The sequence below is a fragment of the Solea senegalensis genome, linkage group LG3 (assembly GCF_019176455.1).
Source record: "Solea senegalensis isolate Sse05_10M linkage group LG3, IFAPA_SoseM_1, whole genome shotgun sequence".
Lineage (NCBI taxonomy): Eukaryota > Metazoa > Chordata > Actinopteri > Pleuronectiformes > Soleidae > Solea > Solea senegalensis.
Window position 1 is genome coordinate 5,432,867 of NC_058023.1, and position 22,274 is coordinate 5,455,140.

The following is a 22,274-nucleotide window of genomic DNA, read 5'->3' on the forward strand; positions in this document are numbered from 1 at the left end:
AGACAAAAAAGTCATAGTATTGTATGTCGTCCAAAATGAGACCAAAATGTCATACTATAGTATGTAGTCCAAAATCAGACAAAAAGTCATAGTATAGTATGTTGTCCAAAATCACTCAAAAAAGTCATAGTTTAGTATGTTGTCCAAAATCACTCAAAAAAGTCATAGTATAGTATGTTGTCCAAAATCACTCAAAAAAGTCATACTTTAGTATGTCGTCCAAAAGTCATAGTATGATATGCCGTCCAAAATCAGTCAAAAAAGTCATAGTATAGTAAGTCGTCCAAAATGAGACAAAAAAGTCATAGTATAGTATGACATCCAAAATCACTCAAAAAAGTCACAGTATCCTTTGTCGTCCAAAATCGGCCAAAAAAGTCATAGTATAGTATGTTGTCCAAAAATGAGCTAAAATGTCATTAAAATTGTTCATGAAAACATTTATTTGCTGAATTTTAGAAAATCTTTTAGACGCTATAGAAAATAAACATATGTACACTTTCATGTCGAGTGGTTGAAACACTGTTGTGTGCACACAAGGTAAAATTCAGCACCACTTCTGGATTAATTTGCTCCCACATGTTTGATTAAGTCACATAATTACGGACTGTTTAATCTGACTGTGTGTGTGTGATGGTGTGTGTGTGTGTGTGATGGTGTGTGTGTGTGTGTGTGTGATGGTGCTCTGCAGTGGCTGCATGATGATGATGATGTTGGTGGATGAGTCACCCAGTCTTCACCACGTGACACCATGAATCACTGCACCTCTCCTCCGTGGGCAGAGCTGCAACCATCAGCCCCGCTCCGCTCCTCCCTCCCTCTCTCTCCCTCTGCTACTTTTCACCCTCATCACTCTTCATCTTTCATCTTATTTTACATTTTCAAAATCATCTTTTCATTTTGCTTCTATTTCAGTGCGTCTTTGTGCTAATTTTAATCCCGTCTCCTTCGTCTTCTCCTGCTCTTTCCTGACTCATCTCATCGTTCCCTCTGTTGTCACGCTCACATGCTGAACATCAGTCACACCTTCACACGCCTCTGTGGTTACTGCTTACATTTGTTGCCTCTTAAGGACATTTTTCTGGCAAAAACACAGGCCTTGTCATGACCAGTAATCCTAATGGAGACCAGAACCTGGTCCTAATGAAGAAGCTCATTTTCTAAGGAAACTGGTTAAGTTTAGGGCTAACATTTGCATTGTGTTAAACCTAAAACCAAGTCTTCACCCTTAAAAGCTTTGAGGACCACACAAAATGTCCTCATATAGATCAATTACATACATACACATACACACACACACGACTGCGCAGCATTCACACTATGAGGACACTCATAGACACACTAACCCTTAACTTAAATCTAACCCTTAATCTAATTCTGACCCTAACTCTAAAATTAACCCTGAAAAAAGCCCAGTAAAGTTGCGAGAAACAGACAAAATGTCCTCAAAAATGTAGGTGTATACGTTCTTTGGTCCTCATAAAGATATGAATCCACACTCACACACACTCACACACACACCCCACTGAACTCCTGCGTGTTCCTGCGGCGAGAGTCTCAGCTGTGATCAGAACACGGTGCTCGACACTGGATGTGATTTATCCCCTTAATGACTTATTCATCAGGAAACCACGCTGTTACTGTAGCAGCTGCTCTGTCACTCAAAGTGTGAGTGAGGGAAGGGAAAATGTGACCCCCATCTTCCGGCGTTATAAAGTGACCGCCAGAGGGGCCGGCTCCACAGGTTGCGACACAAACGACACCAGCCTTTTTTTTTTCCCTCTTGTGATAAAAATAGTCAACTTTATTTGTTTTCTTCGCCGCAAACATCCAGCAAATGCATGTTTATTACGATGGTCACAACAAGGTACATCTAGAAAGACAATACTGGCCGCATACATGACTCAAACAATGATTTTACTCTTTGTTTTTTTTGTTTTTTTTTTACACACCAATGTCATTGTTTCTGTCAACATTAAGGTTGTTGTTTTTTTAAATGCTTTTTTTTTTTTATCGATGCTTGTACAATTAAAAAAGAGAGGCCATTTAAATGCAAGTATAGAGAAACGTGCAGACACTGTACTTTCACCTTCAGCCCTGTTGTTTCTAACTCTAACTTTAGTCTCAATCTCATAGAAAACGACAAATCAAAAAGATTACAAAAAACTTTTTCTTCTGTCTGTCTCTCTCTCCATATTTTTCCTTTTTTTTCCCCCCGCTGCTCGATTGTCGACACACAGATGCTGAGGTTTGCTCATCGCCTAGCAACAGACGTCCACAAAGGTCAAACAACACCTACAAACGCTACAAGAGCAAAACACTTGCTCCCGGTCCTACTCACATAATTATTGACTACTGATTATCAGTAGTCGTTTAAGAAGAGAAGGAAAATCTCAGCAGATTATTTTTTGTTTGTGTTTTTTTTTTTTGTTGCAACATCGTTGTCGGATCCAAGCGGTGAAATTATGATCGTTTATATATAAACTGTGGTTTTGTTTTGTTTTCTACAAACTGTTCCCATTGTTTCCATAATCTCATCTGCCTCTGCTACAGCCTTTTTTTTCATGGATAATATCAAGTGGTAAGAAAAAAAGAAAACATTGGGTCGAGACCCACAGAAGGGTCACAGGAAGGGATTTTTGGGCCCCAACAAATTTGCCAAATTATTTTGGGTCACATCTTTAAAAAGGGCCCCCGTATAGAAAGTGAAACGCTGATATCGAGCACCATGGCAGGAAATGTCACAGTGACATATGTAAGGCAGCAGACGTCGGTCGCTCTGAGATCGGAAACAACGCCCCACGTACAAATGTAAACAATGTTCGAAAACTATCAAAAAAGAATAATAAAAAAATAGACTTTGAGATGGCGATGAAGAGGAGCATCTGAAGAAAACTTTGATTTAAGGGACACTTAGAATGACTCTCTTTAAAGGAATAGTTCTGATTTTCTGAAGTCTGGTTGTTTGAGGTGCCACTTTTTCATCCTTCTAGCAAATAAAATCTATGCTTCCTTAAATAACCGACATCTAAAGAATATGTTTAGAGGTCAATGGTGTCGTTTTTCTGATCCGTCGACCTCCTGCACCAAACCCCATAGAGAAAATGTGTGTTTTTAGCTCGCAGGGACACAAGAGCGGCTGTTCTACTGCTGCCCCCGTTTCATACATTTATGGATTTATACAAGTTGGACTATTTCAAACACAGAAACGGACAAAATAAGACATTTGAACTCACTGACAGAAGAAGCCCTGGATTTACAAATTCTGCATTCTGTGATGTAAAATTTCTCTATGGGGTTTGGTGAGTGTGTGTGGGGGGTGTCAGACAAACGGTGAAATAATACACCTCATGCAACCACACTCAATAAAATCTGATTTACCACTTAATTCATGAAGAGAAGATTAAGATTTTTTTTTAGTTTGGTCTTTTCACGGGATTAAAAAATAACGACATAAAAAGTCAACAGCCTTTAAGCTGCTTTTGTTTCATAAAAGGACCAGCGTGCCTCCACCACTGCAGCCCCCTCTGTAGGTGTCAACTGTATGGAGTTTGGCCGAGGTTTGGCGCCATGGCAACAAGGTAATTGAAGTTATGCAAAGGGATGAGTCATCCAAGCCGTTCCAGTGGTGTTCATGTGGCTTCCACAGCCCCTGCATGAAATATGCTGCTGCTGCCTCATATTTCATCAATAGGAGCTTTGGTGCGTATGAACGTATGAACATACATGATGACTCTGACTCATGTTATGTTTCATACAAATAATACAAAATGATATATTTGCATAAAATGGATTCATTTTTAAGTCGAGGGTATAACTTTACACTTTCTTTACGTCTACGTATGACCTTGATTATGATTTACGGCCAAAAGTATGTGGACACTCGATCACAGTCCTCTCCCGTCGTAGCACAGCAACACCCTGGTGCACATTTTTCCATAAATTATTGTTGGGTTTTTTCCAAGTTGAGTGTGTGTGGGGGGGCCTGACCCAAAATGGCTGACAGCATTAGTCCTCAGAAACAACAGCTACATCAGAACAAAGCTAATTCTTCTACAAACCACGTCATAAAGCCTTGTAACGCAATGAAAAACAGATTTTAACCACCTAACAAAAGGGTCCCACAATAAAATCTGCACCTGCTTAAGTCCATGATATCTTTAGTATATGTTCCCCGAGTCATCTTGATGTTCAGACTGCCTATGTCCAGTAAACAAACGGCGAGAGAAAGAGGCAAACACATTCTGAAGATATCATGGACTTAAGCCGACACCAATTTTATCAGGCAAGTGTTACGCTTGTGCTGATTGTTGAATTTGTAGTAAAACAAGATTGGATTACCTGTAAATTCAGTGCTAACAATAGCTAGTTTTTCCCTCAGGTTCCTTTTGCCCTTGAGCCCCCTAAAACCCTCAAAACGCCACTGATGCTTTTAGTTTAAGGTAACATTTGGTGTCCACATACTAATGGTAGTGAAGTATGGTGTGTTTTTTTTCCGTCTTCCCTGCCTGAGATAATCCCACAAATGTTCTTTTTATGCACAGTAAAACTCCATCAGCCGCCGCCACGACCTACGACTCATGGGGACTCTAAAGGTGTTTGTTTTAAAGGTACAGCTAACAACACAGTCACACGTCCTCCTCTATTGGCATTGTACAACGTCCAAATGGAGAATGCGGTCATGTCGGGAGTTTGGATGACGAGTCCTAGCATGATACAAATCTTTTGCCACGTCATGCTTTTCCAACAGATCATCCATGTTCCTCCTCCTCCTCCTCCTCCTCCTCCTCCTCCTTCTCTGCACTGGAGGAGTGGCGATGTATATCTCTCTCGTTCCTTTTTCCCTCCAACGTTCCATGTTATCCAGATTAGCTCTGGGAATGTCCTCGTCCCAATAACAACCAATGAAAACATCAGAAAGAAACCTGTATGAACTAAAAACCAAATACCAGCAAAACTAAATCATAAAGAAACACACTGGATTTCAGGTCGTCTCTCCTTGTTTTCATTCGTCAGGCTCTTTCTCTCTCCTCGTCTGTGCTTCAGTCCAGGATCTGTGGTCGGTTCATGAGGATCCTCTGTATGTAATTCTCCAGATCGTCACGGCTGCTGCTGCTGCTGCTGCTGCTGCTGCTGTCGGACAATTTTCCAGCTGTGTAATAATCTTCATTCCTCGTCGCTGCCGGTGCCACGGCTGAGTAATACCTCTGCTTCTGTGGAGGAGAGATGACGGGCATTCTGGGAGGGGAGCGCGGTTTGGCAACGGGCAGAGGCTGAAACGTACGAGGGTACAGACGCAGGTTGTAGCTGCTGTAGTACGGCTTCTGCTGAAACCCAGCAGAGGGAGGGGCTTTCAGTCGGGGCTGGACCCAACTGTGATAGCGACGCTTGGGAGGAAATGAGTCGCCATCGTCCAGAGAATTCCCCAGGAACTTGTTGAGGGTGATAGCAGGTTTGGGGATGTAGTAACGGGGCTTGGGTCTAGGAGAAGGTGAGTAGTAGACGGGGTAGTAGTCTGGGTAGGGCTTCCTCTGGTAGTAGAACGGATAAACGTAGGGGTACGAAGGGTAGCCGGTCCAGACCGACTTGGGTGATTTGCGCCAGAAGTCCTGTTTGATTGACAGCGGCCTCTGAGGTCTGGACCACAGATTCTGCAGAGGGTTGACAGGTTTGCTCCAACGATCCGGTGATTTTGGTGCCGTCTTGTCGTGGAACCAGGTCTTGAGGAGATTGACGGCAGGAGACGGTTGCTTGGCGTCAGGGAAGTTGTTTTGACTGGTCGAAATCGGAGGCGGTGCAAAGCCGTTTTTGGATGAGAAAGACGATGAGATCGGAGTCAGAGGCAGCTGCCAACGTGAAGAGAGCTCGGGCGGCACGTCCTTCTTCTTCTTCTTCTCCACGTCGCTGATGATGTCGACCACGTCGTCGGCGGGGAGGTGGAGCTTGCTGGAGATCTCGATCAGCTTGTCGATGGTCTGAGGATCGATGTCGTCCTCCTCCATCACTTCCGGATCCTCGTCCGACCTCTTGTCCTCCGCAGCGTTGGACAGTGACGGGCTGTACTTCTTGTTCCCGTTAGTCTGTTTGACCATGTAGCGCAGCAGCATGTCCGAGGCGATGTCCGCCAGCTTCTCCTCCTCCATCTTTGCTCGCTGTGCCTCGGCCGCCTGCCTCCTCATCTCCTCCTGCTCCGCTTTGGCGCGAGCCTCCTCCTCCTCCGGACTCAACATCTCCTCTTCCTTCTCCTCCTCCTCGTCGTCATCGACGTCAGGCTCGTCTTCCTCCATCACATCCTGCTCTGCTGGAGGCTGCTGGGACTGCACTGCGTTATTCTCATAATTAGTGTCCTCAAAGTCGTCCATAAAGTTGCCTCCCCTAAACGACGGCACGTTCAACCCTTTCTGCGTCTCCTCCTGCCATTTTAGCTTCTTCTTCGACATGGCGATGTTACCACCTTTATTTATCGGCACGATGTAGTTGTTGCTGTAGCCTCTGCTCTCTCTCTGGTTTTCGGAGTCCACCTTCCTCTTGGTGGCTGTGTCCACACGAGGAAACTCCTTCATCATGGTCTCCAGACTCTTCAGCTCCTCAGGATTGAGCTGCTCCTCCTCTTCCTCGCCTTGTTCAGTCTTGGCAGGTCCCTGCTGGGAAGCGTCACCCTTCCCTTTCTCCGCTCCGCTTTCTGGACTCACCGACTGCTGGACCTGGACCGTCTGACTCGTCGTGCGGCTCGTCACCTTCTCGGTCATCTTCTCCTCCTCCTCCTGAGCTTTCCTCCTCTCCTCTTCCTCCTGCTCCCTCCCCTGTGTGGCCATGAGCAGCTCTAGCTCCTGTCGTCCATCTCTGTCTCGGTCTGCTCCTTCCATCGTTCTCACTTGTCTGTATTCCTCTTCTTTTTTAACCTCCCCACTCTCAGCCTTCATCTCCTCCTCCCCTCTTGCTCCCTGCGATTGATTCAGAGCCTCCAGTAAAACTGCCGCCAGCGTTTTGGGATCCACATCTTTAAAGAGTTCCTCTTCTGCCTCTTCTCTCTCTAATGATCGCGTCTCCTCGTCTGCCGACACCTTCAGCCCAGAGACGGTATCTCTGTCTGGGTTTTTGTCGTCTTCTGAGACACCGATGGACTTTGGGCTGGACACATGGAGGAGAGAAGCTCCTGTGAGGAGGACCAGGAGGGTAAGGACACTTGAGGCATTTTGGGACCCAATCATGGCCACTCAGAGCAGGACACGCTGTGAGGAACAAGGAGGGCGGAGTCAGGAATGTCTGCAGGAGAGAGAAAAAGCAAAGATATACATCTTCAGTTTTAGCAACAAAAGAATTCTTAAAAGAAGGACATGGACCATGAAGGTCTATGAAGTCAACAGAAGAAATTGTACAATGTTAAGTACAGATTAATATTCAGTGACTGACGCGTAGCTTTTCAAACAATAAGGTGACTGAAAAAAAAGTAGAATAATCTCTTTATTTCATAAAATAAAAATGATTCCACACAGCACTGACTGCAGTATGAGTTCTTGTTTGGCCTCAAGGGGACAAAAAAGTTGAATTGAGCAAAATTCAGTTTGGTCATCTCCCATCAAGAAGAAATAAACATTTTTCTTTTCCTGATATCTGATGATATTTTGACCAATATTGGCTCATCCCTGGTTTTGCATGTACTTATGATGAATAAAAACACCAAAAAATTGTCTGTTTTACATGTGAAATTCTGACATCATCACATTATTGTATTGTTATGTTGATTTTTTTTTTTCAGGTTCGCTGCGGTTCAGCTGATGAGGTGTGAGCACAGAAGAGAGAGAGGAAATATGCAGCTGTGTGTGTGTGCGTGCGTGTGTGTGTGTGCGTGCGTGCAGGCGCAGCAGTGGCACCACTGCATCATCAGAATGCCATTTTGTTGATGGAGCTCAGCACCAAGGACAGCGACTCCCGCTGCTGCCGTTACTGTCCTTGGTGCTGAAATCTTCAAAGCAGACGGTTCATGGTGCAACAAGTGCATCTGAATATAAATCTACATATAAAAAAAACAACTTATTTTTTTAATCTGGATTCAAATGGAATGATATCTATTTTTATTTTAATCAGTTTTGCTCATTTTGTTTATTTCATTTTTCTCAACCAAATTCCATTTACTTTTTTATATATTCTTAGTTTGTATTCTTAGCTTAGTTAATATTAATTTTGTATATAATGGTGCCATTATTATTCTGCTTAGTTATTCATGCCATTTTATATTTAGTATGATTCTTTTTTTTTATTTTTAATTATTTACTTAGAAATCTTGCCTCTGGTGTTTCAGTGTATGGAAAATGATTGTGGCTTTATTGTGTTTGCTGTGATGTGTGTTTGTTTGTATAAAAGATGCAATACAAATAAAGTTTGATTTGATTGTATATGCCTGTTTGTTTGTGTGTGTGTGTTGATTACTGTGTATACGACACAATAATTAAAACATGCTAAATATTTAATTGCTGCCATTGAATAACAAGATTTATTTAATATGCATGTTAAATATTTAAATGGTGATGTTTTTTTTTGAGTGGTGTTGGTTGGTGGAGACGTGTTCAGCAGCATCTAACAATGACTGGACCTCCTCCTGCTCCTCCTGCATGCTCGCACCAGTCATCTCCTCACTCCCAGTTCATCCTGCAGCAGCTCTGAGAGCATCAACACCATCAAAGGCAGCAAATGAGCAGCATTAATCATCAGGAGGCAGCGGAAAAACAGGAGGCAGCGGAGGCACAATCTGGGTATTTATGGCAACAATTTAAGGTAATTATGATGATGAGGATGATGCTGATGCTGATGAATGACGGCCAGTGGAGGGAACAGTGGGTCTGAGCTCCCACGGGAGCCGCAGTTCACGCACATTTAAACAAACAGCTCACGTCTCGCTCACTTTTGAACAGTGAAGGCTGTTTTTAATTAATAAAACATACCATACATTATATATCTTTTTTAAAAAATAATTTACAAGAGAGATTTTAATATCACTGTAAATCCCTAGTGAAATAAAAAATAAACTGAGTCGTGAGGAATCCCCTCCTCCCCCTCTGTCCATTTTACATGTTTGTTGTTGTAAACACATTGAAAAACACCAGTTTACTGCACTGCAACGGTTTAAACATGTGCACATTTATCACATCTCTGCTCATATCATCAGTCATAATGAGTTCACGAAGTTGTCACTCACTTGTTCAGCGTGAAGAGTCGAGCGCCGCCTCCTCGTCACGTCAGGTCTGCTGCAGGTCCTGCTCTCACTCTCTCTCTCACTCACACACACACACAACACACACACACAAACGCACACACACAGCTTTTTGTTGTTGCTGTGGTTTGTTATCTAATATTCGGTGTCACTGCTGTTGTTATTGTTTGGCTCCCTCTCTCTGCTATCCTCTCTGGGGGGGGATTCCGCCGCGTGTACGTGTCTCGTCTGTTTTCAGGAGCACGGAGAGCGGCTCCCGCTCTCTTATACCTCCCCCTCCCCTCCGTCCCCCCGGACCACGTGATTCATGCGTCAAACTGCCCCCATTGACGTCACCAGACTGGATTTTCATTCATAAGATTTTTTTTTCCTCCTTGTGCAACCCACACCTACGCACCCACTCATCTCCCCTCCCTTTTTTTTTTTGCTGGAACCAATTAGCTGCAGTGCTGGAGCTGCTGAATGAACACAAGCTGCTGAATGAATTGGCAGTTTGTGTGTGCCTGTGTGCCTGTGTGTGTGTGTGTGCGTGTGTTTTTATCTCTTTGGGACATCTCTGGCATAAACGCCGACCTTGTCAGGACCAGTAGTCCTCATGGAGGCCAAAACCAGGACTAAGATTTGAATTGTGGTGAGGGTACGGGTTAGGGTCAGGCATTAACTGGTTATGGTTAAAGCTTTTGGTTAAATCCCATCATTTTGAGGACATTATGACGTGAGGAAACATTTATGTTAGAACATACAATGTTTGTGAGAACATCTTGATGACAGAGTTTTTTTAAAAAGGACATTTGAGGACATTTTGATGGCAAAACGTTTGGGCACTATGAGGACATTCTGATGTTGAGGACATTTTGATGTCAAAACATGTCAACATTGAGGACTTTTTGATGACAAAGTACTGACGATGTGAGGACATTTTTACTTGAGAAGATCTAATATGAGGATATAGTGACATTTTGATGATATAACATTTTAAGGTTTAGGACATTTTGACAAAACATTGACGATGAGAGGAAATTTTGACCTGAGACCATGCGATGTTCAGTAGTTATCTGTAGGCAACTGGACTTCGTTGGACTAGTTGAGTCCATTCGCTTACAGCTAACTAGCGAAGATGACTATGACCTGGTTGAATAAGAACCTTCACAGACCTCTTAATGTTGAAACACGTTGAGGACATTTACAACTTTAAAAGGTCTTTTTGAGGGTTCAGACTTTAGAGGTTAAGATCGGTAGTTCCCCGTTTTCCCTGAATAACTATCTTTGATAAAGTTTGTAGAGATATGAAACCTTCGGCTTCACCTTCCCTTGTTCTTAAGTCGTTGAACACATTTCAATCCGTAACACTCACAAAACACAGAGAACTGGTTTCATGTAGCTTAAAATGTTTTTATTTCTTTATAAAATTACATTCACACATAAGAGTCCCTTTAGCTCCGCCCCCCACACGAAGGCTCTTCACAGCTCTGCATTATCATCATCATCATCATCATCTCCCCCTGCCTCAGAAACAAGTCTACACCAAAACCTTTGCTCCGTTTGATATGAAATCATTTACAAACAAGAAAATGACATTTACAACATTCACTGCAAGTCATTGCATAAGAGGAGGTCGATGATTAACGACAGGGAAAGAATGTTGAAGTGGGCGCGTGTGGTTAGTAGTAAGTTAAGTGACTGTAAAAACCCCCACAGTCGACTTATACAGCAACACAGATTTGTTTATTACAGCAGAGGGAAGCATCAAACACCGTGGAGGAGACGCTGTCTGAACACGCGAGCGGCTGTTGTATCAGGGGCGGTGGTTCGAGCGTAAAGAGAATATTGGTGGGTTTCCATTTGCCAGACTTGAGCAGGAAACACGAAATTCGGAAAAATATCGCAAAGGAAAGTAGGAAAGGAGGTGGAAATGTGGGCATATCTGTGAAAAGGTAAAGGCGAATTCCTGCGATGGACACAGATTTAGCAAATAAAGGATGAGGTTTCGGAACAAGAGAATTCACAACATCCCATAATCCGTTTGGAAGCAGTGAAATGTAGAGTCCAATCTACTGTTTTCTTTAGTTTGAGATCTTTTCTTTTAGTTCTTCGTTTTGTTTTGTTTTTCATATTATCGCACACTATTTTCCAGAGATAAATTTCAACAGCACTTACTTGTGCTTTCTCTTCTTTTAACGTGAACACATTTCAATCCATTTTATGGGGAGCCATAGTTTGGTTGCCATGGTTTCCCGCAGCAAATAGGAACAAATGTAAAATAAAAATGATTTGAGCTCAATTGTTTTGCTCTCATTGTAGAGCTCCGGCAGCGGACGTCACGCAATACCATCATGCAGAAAACGCCATTTTGGCAGAAAGCGAAGCTACTCACTACTAACATAACCGGCAGCAAACATAAACCGGGCATGAAACAGGCTGACGGGAGAATTTTACTGGATCACCAAAGACCTCCGAGAACAGCAGAGTGCGACAACTCCTATAAAACACGTGGGCAAAAGATTCCGCTCGTAGAAGAAGATCGCGACGCTTAGGTTAGCATCCAAATTCGAGGAAACTTAAGGAAAAACTTTTTCTATCTGACAAAGTGTTGGGCATGATTGCTGTTAAGAAGAGCTGCAACTAACCATTGTTTTCATGATCGATTAATCGGTTGATTATTTTCTCGATTAATCGCTTGGTCCATAAAATATCAGAAATCCTTAATAAATGTTGATCGGTGTTCGTCAAACCTGGGAATGATGATGTTCTCAAATGTCTTGTTTTGTCCACAAACCAAAATGATTAACTTTTAATGATTTCTTTGTTATCCAGAGCAAAGAAATGAATTTAAGAAGCTGAATCAATCGGAAATATTTTTCTTTTAATCATGAAAAAAGCTTCAAAACAATTCATCGATTATCAAAATTGTTGTCGATTAATAATCGATTCGTCCATTAATCGTTTCAGCTCTACCGTTAAGTTCCCCTCAAGTTTCCCCTTTACTGACAACCTGGAAGCTGAAAACCCGGATGCCAACTTCAGCCTTATTTTACATGCTTTTATTGTGACGTTTAAGCATTTTCCCAAGTAGGATGTAGGGAAGGAAAGTTTATCAGAAAATTGATTTTGTCGTAATGCTGCAGTTCCGGCGTGTTCCATACTCGTGAAAAGCACCAGGGGGCAGTATAAGGATCAGTCCGTCAGTTTCTGCGATAAATTGCTGGATCTACGTGGATTTAAAGTGCACGCAGGAAACTCTGACGTCTTGAAACCGGCACCGGTGCCGCTCATTTCTCGGAAGCTTGTTTTCCTGCCAACATGGCGGCGTCAACAAGCGTGAGTCGCGTGACGTCTGGAGCTCAAAATGAATGATAAAACGACGCTTCCGTCAGTGGAGAAAGAGTTAGTGTTGGTTTCCCTTTTACACGTCGTCACACAATCATAACCACATGCCGTGCGACAGTGTAATAAAATCTGGCTTTAAAATGAAATGTTTTATTCTGTCAACAAAATCTTGCGTGCGGCTCAAAACCAACAACAACAAAGCAAACACCGTCCTCTGCTGCCCCAAGTGTGGATCCATCCGCCACCAAAAATAGTCCCCACAAATACACGTTATTCCCCCCCCTCATTTGTTAAAAACTGTAGCATTCGTCTGGTTTTAAGAAATTACAAAGCCCTTTTCTTTTTAAAAATATACACATCTGTGAGCTGCTTTTATGAAAGATTTCCCTGATGGCTGAGATCCACACGCGTGATGAGGGAGAAATGATCCGTGTTGCTGGTTTTGATCACTTTGTGAGAGTTTGTTGAAAACACAGAATCAAACGCCAGATGTCTCGGGTTTTTATTTAGTTTGTCTTCCGTCTCGCTCCTCACGTTTTAACAATCAGCGCGTCACAAACATTCATGATGAGGTGTGACTGTTGGAGCTGCCTCACTGCGACTGTAACAGCACTTTCAACCGTCGCGTCTCATTTTTAAGTTACTCTCTTTCCTCGTTTGAAATCAAAACACGCACATAAATAGAAGTGTAACCCTTTTTTTTTTTTTCCTCTTTCCCCACGCTTAGCTCCTCACACACACACACACACACACACACACACACACACACACACACACACACACACACACTGAGACACACAGCTTCAGGGCCTGCTGATGTCAGGGTCCATTCTGTTCCCTCATCAGTCCCCAGAGCCACAGATACACAGAGCCAAACGTGTCAGTCCAAAAAGAACGTCCAATCCCAGATTCTGTCCCGTCCCCTCTCATCCAGCCCTCTAACCTTGGTACCTTTAGTCTCTCACAACATGGCTGTCTGCATTTTACGCCAAGCCCATCTCCTCCAACACACTCCTGGGCGACTCGTCCTCCTGCAAAATGGGAGTTCAAAAAATAAATACATCAACATTTTGGTCAATATTATTCTAAAATGCGATGTAAATGGAACGCAGCATTTTGTCTACTAGCATGCAGCATACAAACATACCAGGACAACAGTGAGACATTTAGAGGACATGAAAACAGGTTTAGGTGAATACGTATACTTTTTATTGTTGGAGAGGCACTTTAGTTTTTGCTGGTACACTCCCACTATGCTTGGAGTTATGAGCTTTTAAATAAACAGCAACAGTAAACTGATCCTGTTTGCCTTTGCAAATTAGTTTTTGTAGCAGAATGAACCGGAATAACTGCCACTGGCGTCCTCTGTGGAGAAGACAGACCTACAACTCTGCAGCGGACATTACCTCCTGCAGTAGGTCCGATTGTTCGATGGCTTTGAGGACGCTCTTCTTAGACGTGTCCTGGATCTCTCCTCCCATCAGGAACTCGTCGAGGATGAAGTACGCCTTCTCAAAGTTAAAGATGATGTCCAGCTCGCACACCTGCACAAGCAAACACAACAAACATTGTGATCTCTACAGTAAAGTCTGTTAAAAAAGGTCCAGATTGTCAACGCGGAACACCTAAAATGCATGCGAGCCCAACCTCACTTGTTGTCTTAAGCCATTTTTACTATTTGTCTTTCGATTCAGTACGGACAATAACATACTTTATTGTCCGTTTTTTTCTTTTTAGGATGTTTCTTTCTATATTTTTATTAATATCTGATGTACAGCACTTTGTACTGTCCTCAGCTGTTTTTAAAGTGCTTTATAGACAAAAGTCGGCTTGTATTGGATTAAAGAACTGTCAAGATTATTGGTGGTTGGTGGTTGGACTAGTTTAATACATGTACTGACAGTATGGGACACATTTTAATGTTTTTTTTCCCTTCTTTAAATTCTTTAAACAGTGATGCTAATGCAGTTGGCATCAAATTTAATTACAAGGGGTAACAAAATGGTCTTAAATTTGATTTTGAGAAGCCTGATTTGATAAACACGCAGCACTTCCATCGACATCATTGCTTTCTTGGCATGGCCAGGTTTTGGGTGCAGGAGTTTTGGACGGAACGATGACAACCTTGTATATGTGTGTGTGTGTGTGTGTGTGGGACGTCAACTACAGCAACACAACGCAGACACTCGAGGAGACGAATCACTTACGCTTCCAAAGTATTTATCGAGCAGCTCTACGAAGCGATGGATGATTTCCAGCGTGATCAGCTCGTTGTCGTGTTCTTCGATTGCACAACAGAAATAAAGGCTGGCGTACCTACATGACACATGAACAGCAATTATCAGTACAGTAAATTGTATAATACAAACAAGAAGCTACAGTGAGGTTAGAACGACACATGAGCAAAGCGTCACTATATAGGGAAAAAAAAAAAAAGGGTTCAAAATGCAAGGCTTGCAGGAAAAGGCAAAGAGGGGATTTTCTGCTGAACAGCAGAGTTTCTACTACAAGCACAGAGTTTCCTCGCTTCACTTCCACTGCAGGAAATCCCTCAACACACATCACCCACCTACAGACACCCACCCACACACAAACACAGGCTGATGGCGTCTTTGTTTTCTGGTCCACCTCTGCATTCTGCTGCTCACAGTAATGAGCCTTGACTCGCTGCCGTGTTGTCGGATCAGAGAAAATGGAATGCAGGGTCTCACCCTGTCCACCCACCTGAAGATCTACCGCAGCTCAACCCACACACAAACACACACACAAACAACTTCCACTGCTCTGTCTATATGGAACTTCAGAGAGAAACGAAGGAGAGGAAGAACAAAACCTGCTGCGTTACTCAAAAACCCAGAAGAAAAGGGCGTTTTCCCCCAGCAGCAACAAGCCACATTTATGCATTCAAAGGTCTAAAAATTACAAGATTTTGTTCAGTTGTATTATATTGGACTTTTCACCAATATATCAAAATTCCTTGGGCCAATTACTGACACTGACATTATATATATGTATATATATATATATATATTTGTGTGTGTGTATATATATATATATACATATATGTATGTATATATATATATATATATATATACATACACATATATATATATGCACTGTATACATATATACACACTTTATACACATATATGTATGTATGTATATATATATATATATATATATATATATATACACATACATATATATACACACACACATCTATATGATTTTCCCTAAAGCAAACTGAACTGCAGAGGTCATTTAGTCTCTTCTGAGGTGAAATTTAACATATTTCGCACACTCATTTTGGCGCTTCCATCTGTGTTTAAGAACTTGGAAGTGTTCCAAAAATGTAATTGGGAACTTTGCACAGTGGAGGGCAGCGTTGGACCTTTTCGTGTACATCCTGCCTGGAAACTTATTGGAAAAAGATGAAGTTGAGTTGTCCTCTTTCTTCGATCACATGACGTACATGACCGTGACAGTTTTTATGGAATACAAGTCTTTGTTATGTGGTTACAGTGCTCACTGTCATTTGCAGAAATATAACGTGAACATGTTGTAAAACAAATTCTGGGACCGAGTCCATAACTCTAATATAACTTGATTTTGTTGTTTTTAAAAAGTATTCCCGGGGTTTCTTAGATTCACAAGAATTTTTACCTTTTATAGACAATCTTGAGGTCCCTCCATTCGAGGAAGCTGCACATCTTTGGTTTGCGTGCGAGGACGATCTGCATCAGCTCCCTCACCATCTTCTTCTTGTCCCGCTCGGCTGTGGCCGTGTACCATTTCTGCAGGCGCAGCTTCCCCTGCCGGCTGAACAGCAGCATGAAACGCATCTACACACACACAAAAATAGCAGAACAAATTTAAGACGAGGCTTTAATACGCTGATGTTTGGTTCGGTGCTCTTGACACTCATGCAAATGAGGGTTTTAAAATGTTCGATCAAATATATAAGACAACAGATTAAAACAAGCTCTCTGTATTTTTCTCGCTTCTTCAATGTTATTACGTTTTCTTTTCTGGTTTATTTTGGTTTGTTGACAAAACAAGACATTTAAGAACGTTATCATTGTCATCATTTTCTTTTTTTTATACTTTCTAACATTTTCAATTAGGGATGAGCCAACAGATTAATTATACGTTGTCCTGATAGTAAATTAAAAAGCGTTATAAGTGTTCTCATGGTAAAACTAGCATGTGGAAAGGCGGGGAGTTTGGATTCATATGAATAAATTACAGTTCAAACTTGATTCTTTTCTCAATTAATTCACAAGACGTTTCGTTTCGTCCATAAAATGTCAGAAAATGCAGAAAAAAGTTGACTGGTGTTTCCCAAAAATACAAAGTCATAATGTTCTCAAATATCGCAAACCAAAACCATTCAGTTTCAGTAATTTCTTTGTCACATGGAGCAAAGAAACAAGAAAATATTCACATTTAAGAAGGTGAAAAACCATAGAAATAAACACTCAAACTGATTGAACAATTATCAAAACGGTTTGTGATCAATTTCTGCAATCGTTGCAGCCTTTTTAGTAGTGCTGTACATTCTAGAGCATTCAACTACAGCCTTCAACAAACAGCTGCAGAAAAGGAAAATCTGCTCGCTGTTAACACTGTCGAGCAAACACACAGCTCAAATATGTCGCACACAAAGAGTCACCAGAGACCATCAGACCATCTGTTAACTTCTCTGCAGCCCCGCCTGTTTCTCCAATATGCTCTCCGTCGGTAACCACGCCAAAACTCACATGTGCACACACGCACACACAGCTGCCAACGTAACAGGTTTCTCACTCTCCGTGCACACACACACACACACACGACAACAGCCACTTCACTCAACAGGTCATCAAAAATCAATACTCAGTCTTAAAAAAAAATATTTGAAAGAAAAAATAAATCAAGGTTAAGAATTTGTCAAGTTTTATCAAGACCAAAATGTAACTATTTTGACAATTGAAGAGTTTTTATGTTTGTTCATCAGCATAGGTTCATCTGTACATCTGTACTTCTGTTAACAACTCCCTGTCTACAGTTTGTGACGCATCAACTGGAATTTTATCTTTATTCTGGGAAGATTCGGCCCAATGTTGACGTCACAAAGACCTTGGTTAAAACGTATATATGTAAAACACACACATGTATATATATATATATATATATATATATATATATATATATATATATATATATATATACACACAGACAGTGCTTAACAAATTTATATTAGCCCCACCTGTCATAAAAAAACAGGAAAACAGAAATACTTTAGAAATATTTAAAACTTAAAATGTATTTTAATCTGAGGCGACTCACTGGGCTTTTTCTCTGAGAAGTCAGAAATTAATCAAGCATAACATTCAACCACTAAAACAAAATTTTCTGTTCAGGAACCCAAGTAAATAACTATCATTTAACATCTTAATCAAGAAATAATCATGTGCTTTACTAATTTTGTCAGTTTTTTGTAAAACAGTACATAATATAAACAATAATTATAGTTTAGCATTAAAAATTAAAGAGGTTAAAGAGTTTAAAGAGCTTCTACATTCTGGTGTATCAACGTTAACATTACATAAAAAAATGATAAATGATTTTGATAATTACCAATGCTGTTAATTTAGAGCAGCTTTGGCTGGTTGGTCAATACGCTTGTTAAGTACTGAATAAACAAAATGTCTGACAGACCAAGTTTCATCTTGATCGAAACGCCAATTCAAATTAAACACAGGAACTCCCTTTTAACAAGTTGAGACGTGTATATCTCAGCGACATCGTAACAGATCAGGATGAATCTTGTCACGATTATATAAGATAGTACGATATAAGCAGGTAAAATTGCTTTTTTTCCCCCTCTATGACTCTTAACTGAATACATTATACTCATACTGAGATTGGGGAAACACTGATTTCTGACATTTTATTATCCAAATTGATTCATCATGATATGAAATTAATGGTTTTGCTGCAGCCACAGCACAAACAGCCCTAAAACCCAGTGACTTAGTGCAAGAACAACATCCTTTATAAACGTCGTTCCACTCGATGCTACAGTATACTGTAGTTGTGTGTGCGGCTGTTGTGTTATTTCTGTCCGTCATGGTTGTGTGATGATGATCAAAGTGCAAAAAATGCTTTTCATCGTGAAGTGCACTTCCTCTGGGTCAATACAGTCAAAAAATAGAAATAGATCAAAAAGCATTTGCTATATCTGGATCTTTCACTAAGTTTCATCGTCACCCATTGGCTGACCTGATTTTAAATGATCCACATCAGCAGCACATAAAATAAAATGTCAAAAAATGTGTTTCTCAAACCTGTAAATGATGTCTTGTTTTTGTCCACAAACCCAAAATTATTCTGTTGTTATGATTTCTTTGTTATTTGGAGCAAAGAAACCAGAAAATATTCACATTTAAGAAGCTGAAAAACTCTGAAAACTTGTTTTAATTCATTTACAAAACAATCGAGTATCAAAATAGTGGACGTAAAATCTGTAAAATCAGATATAGATGCTTCACAATGCACAAGCCAGCGAGCGTATTTAGGCCGAGTCATGTTTCAATTGGAGCAGAGAATGTGTCACAGTTACACCGCATTGTGGGATTGTTTTTTTTAAATGGCTGGTTAGGGCGAGGTGTTCAAACATCAATGCAAATGTATTTTTAACAGCTTGGTAATTTAAAAGATGTGAAACAGTATCCATATCAGACTGAGTGTGACATCAGTGTAAACAAGAGTGATATTGAGTCATTCAAACGCGAGCAGAGGCCATTTTACATCCACCATATGGCCACATAATTAAAAAACGGTGCACCAAAGCATTACATTTGAAAATGTGCTGTAAAAGAACATGGGGTAAATTATACCTTTTTGACAAATAAACAGTTCCTGTGCTTAAAAAACCCAATGATACAGTCTTGATCACAGTGATGAGCTGTGATCAAGTTAAAGAGGAACACATATAACAGTTATTATCTTCATCCTTTATTACTGAAGAAGAGGAAGTGCTGCACTTTTTATTACACGTAAAATTAAGGCTGGGCAGTAGTTAAGTAACAAAATAGATCATGAAACATATTTCTCTGTCCAGGTTAAAATGTTTATATATGTAAAATGCGCACAATTGCTTTAAATGTTTCTGTTTGTAGTGTGTTTTTGTTGTTTTTAATCCATAAAACCTTAAACATTAATTCAAATATATGTTATTAATTATCTGAAAGTATTGTGATCATTATAAGTTTTATGACTTTTTTTCTCTCTGCTCCAGCTAAAATAATTCATGAAGGGTGTCACATTCCGTCTTAACATGATTGGCTTATCTTTAATTTAGAAGGCTTTTTCTTTACATTCTTCCTCTACAGTGAGACACACCACTAACACACAAATACAGAAAAACCTGATGTTATATACATGAGTTATCTTATATACACTGAAAATGTCTAAATTAAATACTTGCTTACTTACTTATTAACGTTGACCCTCTGCATTAAATGTTAATGTTACAATTTAAGCACACATTACAGGTTTTCTGTTTAGTTTTATATAACATTTACTTTATGCTAATTTTCTAAATGTTTTACTAAGCATACAGTGCAAACGCTTTAGAGCCCCCAAGGCACCAGGGGGCTCCAAACTGCATGTTCAGCCTCTTGTGAGGGGAATTAAAATGTCCTGTCCTTTTCTGTAACCGTCTCATGTCTCTATCAAATCCCTAATATACTTAAAAAATAAAAGTAGGATATAAATAAAAATAAGCTGTGGTGATAAGCTGTGGCTGGTGTTTGTGTGACATAATTAAGTCAAAATTGTGGGTGATGTCCGCCGAGTCCGACAGACATTTATGATAGGAATGAATGACAGCTACACATCCTGTTCCTGTTAGTGAGGATATTAATGGAAAACAGTGTCATGGCGTCAAAAAGAAATGATCCTAGTGGGGCAGAAGAATAAATAAATAAATAAATAAATAAATAAATAAATAAATAAATAAATAAATATATTTATTTATATATATATATATATATCACAAAGTAATTTGGTTATGTTATACAGTTTTATGTTTTAAGTATTAGTGTTGGTTTGTTTTCATTGTTGCACTTTAAAATAGATGGTTTATTGTATTTTTATTCCAGGCAACAATAGTCTATGTTGATTTCTGTTTATCTAGTGAAATGACCATACAAACAGTAATAGATCCAAAATAGTCCTGACGGGGGTTGGAGTGTTACATGTAAAGTTCATTACTAACAAGTAACTAACTAGCGAGATACACAGCATGACATTGTAACCGGTGCAATAACGACAACACTGAATGTGACACAATACAAAGGACAACAACAGAAGAGCTTGTTCTTTTCTGCTTTTTTCTGTTTATGGCTGTTTCAACAAACAATCAAGCTTTGTATGAGAACAGACTGCAGGCGTTAAAGACACACCAGTTGCAAGGGAGTGACATATTTCTGTCAGCTGACTGTCATGGCTCTAGCTCCGCCCATACCGTATCATACATTTACTCTGGTAGCCCAAGGTAAGGGTACCAAAACACTTTGGGGGCCGGTTACTTTGGTATGACACCTAATGGAAACGAAACACTGTAGCGAACCGGTCCACTCAGTGGAAACACACCATAGGGGCCCCCAAACTGCATCATGCATAGGGCCCCCACAGAGCTAGAAATGGCCCTACACATAACATTAAATCAATATGCATAATTTTAAGCATATATTAAATGTTTTCACAGCTTATTTTAAGTTCATAGAGCAGAACAACCATGCATCTGTACTTTTTTCAAGGCAATAAAAGAGAGACACCTTACATTTATGTAAATAAATGACTAATGACATGATGACATGGTTGGACAGACAGCAAAGGTATGAAGTTACAGAGTTTTTTAAGACAATAAAAGCACGACACTGAGACAGAGAGAGACACAGCTGCTTCACACCGTTTGGCCTGTTAGCATCCAGGCTAGGGTAACAGAGCCAGGTGAAGGCAGCGCAGGTGAAAACACTTCCTGAAACCGTACACCTTGCTAACATTAGCTTAGCAGCTCGCCCCTGGTCCTCTTTTCTTTCTTTTTTTTAAACCGAGTCAGCGGCGGTGACTTACCATTATTGTCAGGTTCGTACGGAGCTACTGCGACGTTTCAGACGAACTTATACTTGTGTTGTTGCCCGGTCCGACTTCCACACACTCACTCACACACACGGCGGCTAACACCGTCGCTCCATGTCAGTGTCAGTGCTGCACAGCAGCAGCGGCAGCAGCTTCCGCCTCTGACTCTGCGCATGCGCACAAATGCCTGCCTTCCAATTCGCCTCAGGTGACATTTCATCTGTTAAAAATATATTTTTGTGTCACAGGCAGAGGCGGTCCGAGACTTTTTTTTTGGGGGTAGGCAACGGTCTAATTTGGTGGTCTAATAAATGTGTTATTTTATTTTAATTGTCAATTGTCATTTTGGTTCTTTTATGATATGTTTTAGGTCATTTTTGCAACCATACTGTTGAACCAGCAAATAAAAGAAAAGGTAAGGGGGCTTTGTCCTTGCTCCTGGGGGCCCTAAGCATTTGCCTAGTACACCAGTTTTGTAGGTGCGTCTCTGGTCACAGTTGTTGTTAAACATCCCCGGAGCTCAGGAGGAGACATCTGTGAGGAAAATGATCATGTGACTACGCTTTAATAACACGTGAGAGCGAGAGTTGTAATTTGTTGCCACGCA

General features: G+C 40.7%; 2 protein-coding genes across 2 annotated transcripts; both read right to left on the reverse strand.

Moving 5' to 3' along the window:
- Nucleotides 1-4,496: 4,496 nt before the first annotated feature.
- Nucleotides 4,497-9,546, reverse strand: vgf (VGF nerve growth factor inducible). Its single transcript, XM_044021896.1, has 2 exons — nucleotides 9,197-9,546; nucleotides 4,497-7,266 (listed from the first exon to the last, which is right to left on the reverse strand). The coding sequence occupies exon 2, from the start codon at nucleotides 7,209-7,211 to the stop codon at nucleotides 5,043-5,045; it is 2,169 nt and encodes a 722-aa protein (XP_043877831.1). The 5' UTR covers nucleotides 7,212-7,266; nucleotides 9,197-9,546; the 3' UTR covers nucleotides 4,497-5,042.
- A 3,751-nt stretch (nucleotides 9,547-13,297) lies between these two features.
- ap1s1 (adaptor related protein complex 1 subunit sigma 1) lies at nucleotides 13,298-21,823 on the reverse strand. Its single transcript, XM_044021897.1, has 5 exons — nucleotides 21,662-21,823; nucleotides 16,202-16,380; nucleotides 14,746-14,854; nucleotides 13,945-14,082; nucleotides 13,298-13,569 (listed from the first exon to the last, which is right to left on the reverse strand). Exons 1-5 carry the CDS (start codon nucleotides 21,662-21,664, stop codon nucleotides 13,522-13,524), a joined length of 477 nt encoding a protein of 158 aa, XP_043877832.1. The 5' UTR covers nucleotides 21,665-21,823; the 3' UTR covers nucleotides 13,298-13,521.
- Between the last annotated feature and the right edge of the window lie 451 nt (nucleotides 21,824-22,274).